The sequence below is a fragment of the Hippopotamus amphibius genome, chromosome 9, assembly GCF_030028045.1.
Source record: "Hippopotamus amphibius kiboko isolate mHipAmp2 chromosome 9, mHipAmp2.hap2, whole genome shotgun sequence".
Classification (NCBI taxonomy): Eukaryota; Metazoa; Chordata; class Mammalia; order Artiodactyla; family Hippopotamidae; genus Hippopotamus; species Hippopotamus amphibius.
In genome coordinates, this window is record NC_080194.1 from 138,615,191 (window position 1) to 138,624,862 (window position 9,672).

At 52.1% G+C, this 9,672-nt stretch overlaps 1 protein-coding gene across 1 annotated transcript in view; it reads left to right on the plus strand.

The window, feature by feature from the left end:
- TMEM130 (transmembrane protein 130) overlaps nt 1-9,063 on the plus strand; it is a 16,057-nt gene extending 6,994 nt beyond the window's left edge. The window contains exons 3-8 of the mRNA XM_057749559.1: nt 2,410-2,479; nt 2,673-2,839; nt 3,531-3,615; nt 4,958-5,160; nt 7,124-7,236; nt 7,690-9,063. Of these exons, the coding sequence (XP_057605542.1) occupies nt 2,410-2,479; nt 2,673-2,839; nt 3,531-3,615; nt 4,958-5,160; nt 7,124-7,236; nt 7,690-7,878 (827 nt within the window). The 3' untranslated portion in view covers nt 7,879-9,063. The remainder of the gene's footprint in view (nt 1-2,409; nt 2,480-2,672; nt 2,840-3,530; nt 3,616-4,957; nt 5,161-7,123; nt 7,237-7,689) is intronic.
- Nucleotides 9,064-9,672: the final 609 nt, after the last annotated feature.

Below are 9,672 nucleotides of genomic sequence, written 5' to 3' on the forward strand. Positions count from 1 at the left end.
TCTGTCCTCTCCCATCTTCACCTGCTGACTCTCTCTCCAAACATGCCTTGTGCACCTGCTCTGTGCCAAACTCAGGGTCCACAGGGACCAGTGTGAGCCAGTCACAGGACCTGCCTTCAAGGTGCCTTTCACCTAGTAGAGGGGGTCATTGGTGCCCAGAACAGCCCTTTAAGGCAGGTCAAGGTAGGTAAGATTTTTCTCCCTTTGACTCTGGAGGGACCTGGCCAGCCGACGGCACACGCTGTTGTACTTGCATGGTGGAGCTCAGGTGTTCCAGGTTCATTCTCCGTACATCTCTCCACACAATTGGGGGAGGCAGGTCAGGAAGTGCAGGGTCGGTCAGGCCTACCTGGAAATGGGCAAGATCCTGTGTGAAGAAAACTAGAGAGCTACTGAGAAAGAAAATAGAAAAGCAAAGATTTGAGTAAATGGGTATATACACCATGTCCAGAGTGGTGAGTAAATTGTAAAGATGTCTAATTGTAAAGATGTCTTTTTCCCCCCAGTTATTCTGTAAGTTTAATGCAAATTCCAATAAGAATATTTTTTGGAACCTGACAGAGGTTCTATAGGTCATCTAAATTTTGTGTATAAATAAGCAATTTTATAAATATGTACACATGTATATATACATACAAATATTACACACAGTGTATATACATACATAGGTACATGTATGTCTACAAATACACATATACAGTTATATATATGTGAGTATATGTGTATATATGGTTGTTTTTTTTTTTTTTGGCTGCACCATGTGGCTTGTGGGATCTTAGTTCCCTGCCAGAGGTTGAACCCATGCCCTCGGCAGTGAAAGTGCAGAATCCTAACCACTGGACCATCAGGGAATTCCCTGTATGTATATGTTTTTTTTTTTCTTTTATTTTTTCCTAAGTTGACATTTTTTTTTTTTTTAAATATTTATTTATTTGGTTGCGCTGGGTCTTAGTTGTGGCATGTGGGCTCCTTAGTTGTGGCATTTGAACTCTTAGTTGTGGCATTTGAACTCTTAGTTGTGGCATGCATATAGGATCTAGTTCCCTGGCCAGGGATCAAACCCAGGCCCACTGCATTGAGAGTCTTAACCACTGTGCAACCAGGGGAGTCCCTATATATGGTTTTATAACGTGAACATCTATCTTAAACCAGGGGACAGTCTCCATATTTATTAGGGGTATTTCTTTTCGTGTTAAAGACTTTATTCACTATTTCTATTGTAACTGAACATTTTTGACTAGCCAATGAAATAGAAAAAGATGAAATACAAATGTTGTAAAGGAAGAAACAAAAATCATCATGCACAGACGACAGTACTCTTTACCTGGAAAACACAGGAGACTCAACTGAAAAATCTTAAAACTGAAAAGAGATTTTAGTGATATGGCTGGTTAATACAAAGATTCTTAGCTTTTCCATACAATAGCAATTGAAAAAATCTTTCATAAGTTATCAAACAAAAACCGAGACAATAAACTTAGCCTAAAATTGTAGTGTTGATGTAAGTAAAACCACAAATTGTACTGACTCTTAAAAAGACTTAAAAAATGAAGAGAGAATTTCTCAATATTGTAAGAAGAAAAAGAAATGATCAGAAAAGCAAAGTGATGGTGAACAGGGATGGGGAAAGGAGCTAGAAATGCATATATAAATGTATTTTAAAAGCTACAAATAATCTTCAGCAAGAAAAGCAGCTCAATGGAACAGACTAGAAAAAGCAGAAACAAACCTAAGTTTATATACACATGAATTATATGATAACAGTGTTATTTCCAGCCAGTGAATAAACATAGATTATTTCATAAATGGTACTAGTTAACTGGGAGAAAAACAATCTAATCCCTAACAAAAGCTATTCCAGATAGATTTAAAATAGTAAACATAATGAACCAGGTCTAGACTGGAGTGTAGATGATCCCCTGAGATTGGGTAGGTTGGCAGTGGGGAAGACTTTTCTAAGAATACAAATAAAAGGCAGAAACTGTGAAGGAAAAAATGCTAAGTTTGGCATCATCAGGTTTAAAATTTGAAATGAAAGAAGTAAATCAAACCAAAAGATAAAGGTTAAACTGGGAGAAAATATTTGGAAGATATGTAATAGGTAATTTGATAAACTTCCTATGTAAAAAGCATCAGGGAATGAACAAAAGCATTTTCTTTATTGTTACTAGAGTTCCTTTTGAAGTGATTCAGGTAATTGTATGGAAAAAGCATGATGTTATACACTTAATATGTTATAACTTCTGAGGAGGTATGGTTCTTCCTGTTTTACAGATGAGAAAAATAAGGCTTAGAGTTATGTAGATAGAAAATCTGGAGCGGAGATTCAAAGCCAGGTGTGTCTTAACTCCAGCATTCATACTTCTCCCCTCCCAAGATCATCCCTGTCTAACACATGGCCTTTCCCAGGTTCCTGGCTGGGGGTGCAGAGCACTTCCTGGCAGGTGACAGGCACCTGTTGCCAGGAGGTCTCCTTCCCGTAACTTACAAATGCAAAGACAACAGCAGCCACTCTACCCGGGTACAGCTGACCTCATGCCCTGGCTGGCTCTGGGGACTGCTGCTGGGATGACGTTTTTGCTTGCAAGGCACTGGTCTGAATGTGTCACTGTACAGCCACTCTAAGAAGTCACGAGTCACTTTTGTCATCTCTCCTCCCGATCACCTTATAGGACCCAGATGGTGACCAAAGATGCTACGGTCTATTATAACTACTCCATCATTGGGTCCTTCACTGTGAAGGTCAAGGTGGTGGCGGAGTGGGAGCAGGTAACGCCGGACGTCGGGAAGGGCATCCTGCAGAAGACCGGCGACTTCTCCGCTTCGCTAAAGCTGCAGGGTGGGTCTCTGGGGGTTGGTGTGGGTGGAGCATGTGGCCCACTGGGGAGCCCTGGGTACCACTCCTTCCAGGGCTGGGTCACGTGGAGATCAGAGTGGCTCCAGTTGGGCTCTGAGCTGAGCTCGGATGCACAGCCTGTCTCCTGTTCCCTGGCAGCCCTCTGAGCGGTCTGTCATTCCCCACTTCCAAGAGGGCACTGCAGGCCATGGAGGAGGTCAGGTGGCCGCCAAGTGGCAGAGCCCAGACACTGCTGTGATCTGGTGCACCCCTGTCACTCCTCATTCCCGTCAAGGACCATCCTGTCGGGGCTGGGACAGCCTCAGTCAGCTGCGCAGGGAGAGGCACGCAGCCTGCCTCTCCTGGCCTTGGCAAGACGGGTGTTGGAGCAGCTGCAGCAGATTCCTCGGTCATGTTGATGGGGTTCCGGCCACCACCCCCCTCTCACTCCCCTCCCTGCACAGCACAGATGATGGGGGAGGAGGTGGTTATGCTAAGCCAGCCCCACGCCCTGCCCATCAGAGCCCTGCTTGCTTCCTGCAAGACCCGGGCATGCCCTGGATGTGACCTGTGACCTGCCCTTGGGGAGGGGCAAGAGGAGGACAGGGTGGTGGTCACACAGCCTCGGGGCCCCGGAAGCCCTGAGACAGCTGTCATCAGCCACCAGGTATAACGACGTCTTCTCTGCTTTCAGAAACCCTTCGAGGCATCCAGATCTTGGGGCCCACCCTCATTCAGACCTTCCAAAAGATGATAGTGACCTTGAACTTCCTGGGGAGGTGAGTGAAGCCCAGAGCACACTGTGCATGACTGTGGTCCTGCCCACGCTCCCCCTCAGAGGCTCCTGACCTTGCTCCATCCCTGAGGGGCCCATGCCACCCTTGACCATGCCGTGGGAGAATCACCGACACGGCTCCATTCTCAGGATCCAGGGGAGGGAGCACTGGCCTTGCAGGGCTGTCTGCAATGTGAGCATCACGGCAAAGGCAGATGGGGGACCACTCCTGTGAAAAGCCTTCCACATGTGACTGGGCCTGCCTTCCAGCCCCTGGAAAGCAAGCCGTCTCAGTTAGGACCTGGCCCTGCTCCTGCCAAGGATGCCATTAGGCTGAGCTTGTAGGAAGTGATGAGACGGGGAGATGCTAGGCATGTTCTCCCCACAAGGGAGCCCCTCTCTGGGGCCACTGGGATGGATGCGGCTGCAAAAAAATAGTGGTCGGGGCCCAGCCCTCCAAGGACTCTGGTGGGGAAGACCAACACCCCATCTCCCGACGAGGGGACACGCCAGAGAAAACAAGGCTAGGATGGGAGGAGGCAAAGCAGCCAAGGAAGGAGGAAGACAAGCCAAGGGGCTGGAGGCGGCTTCTGAAGCTTTCAGGGGGCTTTGGAGACAAGAGCTCGGTACTTAGAGAGCCGAGGGGGAAGCCACTTGTGCTTGGTAGGCCTGATCATTGAAGCAGCGTGAGTGTGTGTTTTACTCTGATCTGGGGTCGTGTGAGATAGGAACGCTCTCTCGGAATTCTTTAGATGGCCCTGCATTTTCCAGATTCTGTGCCTGTGCTGTGGCAAGTGGATAACTTGGAATCCCTCACCCCTTCTTCTTTTTTTTTTTTTTTTGGCTGCACCTTGGGGCTTGTGGGATCTTAGTTCCCCGACCAGGGATTGAATCTGTGCCCTCGGTAGTGAAAGTGTGGAGTCCTGACCACAGGACCGCCAGGGAATTCCCTGACCTCACCCTTCAAACCTATTAAAAGCCAACTTATCCTTTCAGACCCTATTCAAATGCCACCTCCTCTGGGAAGCCTTCCCTGACTTCCTCATTAAGAATGTGCTCACCTATCCCCTGTGCTTCCACGGCACAGCAAGTGCGTCATTGGAGCACTCATTCTGCCTCTTCCAGCAGTCTGTGCATATCCCTGTTTGCCTCACTGGCCTAGCATTCCCTTGGAGTCCCGGGCCATCTCTTATATACTGTTGCCTTCCCTGGAGGCCAGGGAAGCTGGGTGTTCTGTCCTGGAAAGGACACTGAAGTTCATGAGTACCTGGCCTTTCTTGGACTTGGTCTGTGTTCACACTCCTTGCGGAGCCATCGCTGAAAAAAATGCCCCCATTTCCCTGCAGCCCCCCTCTGAACGTGTGCTGGCGTCTTAAACCCGAGTGCCTCCCGCTGGAGGAAGGGGAATGCCACCCTGTGTCAGTGGACAGCATGGCTTACAACCTGACCCACATCTTCAGGGATCCTGGGGACTACTGCTTCAGCATCCAGGCCGAGAACGTCATCAGCAAGACGCATCAGTACCACAAGATCCAGGTGTGGCCCTCCAGTAAGTGACACCTCGCCTCTGCTCTCCAAAGGCAGCAAAAGCCAGTCAATGCTGCCACCACCAACAGTGTGCTGCCACCAGCCAACTCCCCCAACGACGGTCAACAACCAGTCCTACCAACACTAGAATCGTCAGTAACCCTACTGGCCCCAGACGACACCATTGATGGACCACCCGTAGCGCCACCACCAAACTCTGTAGGGTGATCGACAACTGCTCTAGCTCCCCAATACCAGCACCACTCAGTTCCACCAACACTACCCTCCATACCAGCACCACTAGCAGTAACAACAGCCAACTCAGCTACTGCCAGCCAACTTGCCCAACACCACTGCCACCATTGCCACATGCTACAGGCAGTTCTTCTAGCAGCTTCAAGAGCCAGCACCAGAGCTGCCATTGCGACCACCCTTACCACCATCAGCACTAGCCGTTAACACCCCTGCTACCGGTCCCTGCACCAAACATTTGGACCAATGCCAGCCATACCGTGCTGCACCAGCATCATCTCAACTTCAGCTCTCTTGTTGGCACCACCAATGACAGTGGTTAGTGTCCCTCCACACGTTACCACTGCCACACTTGTCCCCAGCACAAGCCCTCCATCCTTCACCACAATCACCCCCATCCCATCACCTCCCTCTTGGTGCTGCTGCTACCCCTAAAACAAGCATCTCCAACGGTGACTGTGCTGGACTCATGGGGCTGTCATGAGTCTCCCAGGGAGGGTGAGCAGCTGAGAAAGTGTGCAGCACAGTCTCTGTCGTTCATAAGGGCGCCCAGCCATCACCCCTGGAATACCCTTCCCCAAACCATCGTGAGGACCAGCCACTGGCTTACAGCCACAGGAATGACTGATGGCAGTATCAGGTCCTACACTTCATTTCCAGGGGAGCCTCTTCTGTGACCCCAGAAAAAGACTTTCTTATGTAGAGGAGAAAGTAGGATCCCAGAATCCTAGGGATGGTCTTTTAGATGCCCGGCCAGGTCTCACCCTGCACAGAACAAAAGGGGACACTCTTCCAGCTGCACTTGTCCCCAAGGTTGGCCCTGTAAATGCACCAGATGCTGTCACTGTTCCCTCCAGTCTCCCCAGTCCTTCTGAGCCCTTGAGCAGATGCCACACTCCACTCTGGGCCCTGGCTGACCTTGTAGGCCAGGCAGATTCTGTGACCTGTGGGTCTCACTGGGGGTCTTGGGCCATGCTGGGCTTCCCCCAGTACCTCCTGGGCACTGAGTGTCTGGGATCCCCCTGAATTCTGCAGAGAAAGACAGCACTACAGGTAATCAGTACCTCCTTTCCTCGGGAGACAGAGCCTCATGGCATATGGTGGTGGCTCTCCCGGGGCAGGGGGGGAGCAAGAAGGAAGCCACACTTGCTGATCGCTGGCCTTGCACCTGCTTCAGCTGGTCACATCCCCGTGGCAGCCTCGTGGGTCAGCATTACCATCAGAGCCAGGATTCAAACCTGGGACCCCCTGGGCCCTTCCTGCTCTGCCATGTGGCTTCTTGGCAACAGGATAAGTGAGTGAGCCCAGAGCTGTCAGAGGTCACAGGGCTGCCTGGGTGTCCCCACAACTTGGCTTTCCTTCCCCAACGCAAGTCAGCTGAGAGAGAGCAAGGAGGAAGCTGCTTCGTGTTTCATGGCCTCAGCTCTAAGTTGTATGTCATCACTCTGTCCTATGCTGCTCATTAGGAGCAAGTCAGCCTACACTCTGGTGTGAAATTTAGTTGCACCCCTTAAAAGTTACTATCAAGTAAAACTTTAAAAACCCCCACATACCCCAACTTGGTTTTTGTGAAATCCTGGATTTGCCTGTTGGGGTTCCCTAGTTGGGATGCAAGTACACAAGGAGGAAAAAAGGCTCTGGTTGGCTTTGTTCTCTCCCCATTATCTCCTCCTGAGAGCTAGGATTCAGCACCAGCTCCTCAGGCTCATGACTTCACCCTCTCTCACTCCCAGGCATCCAGCCGGCTGTCTTTGCTTTCCCGTGTGCCACGCTTATCACCATGATGCTGGCCTTCATCATGTACATGACCCTGCGGAATGCCGCTCATCAGAAGGATATGGTGGAGGTGGGTGCTCGGTGGGGTGGGGGTTGGACTCCTGGGCCCTGATAGGGGAGGATCTGTGGACAGGCTGGGGGCCACACGGTGGTCTGGATGTCAGAGGAAGACCCTGGGGTTGGGGGTGATGTGCCCAAGAGGCATCCATAGATGGGGCCCATTCGATGACTTGGCTGCTTCCCATGTGACTTACCTCCTTCTACACTTGCCCTTTGCCCGGCAGCTGTGCCCATGAGCTGGTAGGGGGGAGGGCAGCCGAAAGCGGGAGAGCCCCAGAGAGCAGAACAGCCAAAGGCACAGGGAAGCACTGCGTGACACCAGGAAGGCATTGCTGTGCGTGCTGCTACCAGGCAGCTGAGCTCGTAAGGCCACCCAGCCAGGCAGCTGAGCTCGTAAGGCCATCTAACGGGGGCTCCCAGCGGGTGGGTGGGTGATTGACCAGTGGGGTTTTGTTCACCATAGGTGGCTGATTTTGACTTTTCCCCCATGTCTGACAAGAACCCGGAGCCGCCCACTGGGGTCAGGTGCTGCTGCCAGATGTGCTGTGGGCCCTTCTTGCTGGAGACACCGTCCGAGTACCTGGAAGTCGTCCGCGAGCACCATGGGCTGCTGCCGCCCCTCTACAAGTCCGTCAAAACTTACACGGTGTGAGGACCTCCCCCCACCCCACCCCATTTCAGCGTTAACTGACTGCCGACTGGGAGGGTGGGGCAGGGTGGCGCACACCACCCAGCAGGAGGGGTTCCCGTGTGCAGGGCCGTCCGTCCTTGACGGCCGTCCATCTGTACAGGCCAGCTGCCTCCACAAGCGCCCTTGCGTCACACCCCCCAGCCATCCCCCCATCTGTACAGTCGCAAGTCCCTCTCAGTCAGCCCACCCCACCCCTTGCCTCTGAAGAGGCCCCAGGCAGGACTCCAACACCGGATGTGGTCCCCATTTGCTCCTACATGTGCGCAGCTGCCCCCCGCCCGTTCCTCCTCTCCTGGCACATGTGCCGTCCGTCTGGGTTCACACTTCCCTCCCCCAGACAGCCCTGCCTGAGTCAGAGCTGGGAGGAAGGTCACAAATGGCTAATTTAAGGCTACATCACGAAAGGTCATACATACAGAGACAAGCGAGCACACACGTCACTCAGACATTTCGGATGATTTCCTCTGTATCAGTGAGTTGGTTGTACCCTGAATCAGGACTAAGATGAAATCTGACCTTTCCCACATGGCCTCGACAGCTCCTGGGCCTGGCTCCTCCCTTTGTGTGCTGTCCCTGTGGCTACTGGGTCCCTTTCTAAGGATGCCCTGTTCCCTGTCTGCTTGCTGGGGGTTGGGTGGGGGCAGGGCTGATGCTTTGTGAGTGTGAAGTGCTTTATAAATAGCACCTTCTTTTATTGAGTCCATGTTAAACTTTCATTGAGGAAAAGGCTTTGCAGCAAAAGAAGAGTCAAGCCAAGAGGACTTGGGTTCCCTGGGGCGGGGTGGGGAGACAGTATTCTTGCCTCCCCCCCCCCGCCCCCAGCGACTCCCAGGGTGGCTTTGGGAAGAAAGAGGTGGGATTGGATGGAGCCCAGGGTTGGGGGCCAGCTTGCTCCTCTCTCTTTGGCCCAGCGGCCTGGGGAAAGCAGAGCATGTGCAGAGAGCATGTTATGGGTACTGAGGGAGGCCACAATTAGGTCCCCATTGAACTGCAGGAGTGGGGAGCAACCTGGGCCTGTCTGGGGAGGGGAGGCAGGACCTGGGGCGGGGGTCGAGCTCTGTTGCTATCATCGTTTGCTCTCAGACTTTGTGCTGAAAACAGCGTTTCCACGGTTGTGCAGCTCATACTCATGACATCCTGCCATTATTGCCGAATAAAGCTTGTGTGCTCTGAGGATAGCCAAGCATATGGTGGGTGACCAGAGTCTCTTTCTTTTCTGCACGTGGACGTGGGGGCCTTGCAAGCAGCAAGAGTGGTTCTCGGGCGCAGCAGGGTGTCCCCATCATGTTCTTGATCAGAGTGGGACGTAGGGCACACCTGGGCACTTGGAAATGCAGATCCCTGGGTCCCAGGCCACACCTGCGTCAACTCCCGGGGAGGGGGCAGCCCTGGTGCGTCAAGTATGAGAACCGCCCATCTCCAGCTGGGCTTCTTGAACTTGGACGTGATGAGAATCATTGGAGGTCTTGTTAGATGACATACTTTCATGCAGGGCGTCTGGATTCTGCCTGGGGTTGGGATTCTGCATTTCTAACAAGATTTCAGATGTTGCTGGTGCTGCTCGCCCCAGGACCTCACTTCGAGTTGCAGAGCTCTAGTCTACCCCCATCCTGTGCTCTTTTTCCTCTGTAAGAGGTTCAGGAGTTTTTCTGAATTGCCTCTGCTCTGCTGCCACCACCCGCACCACCCAGCATCCAGCAGGTGTGCCCCGTGCTTCGAGGAGCTGGACATGGGTGAGGATGGACCCTGACCCAG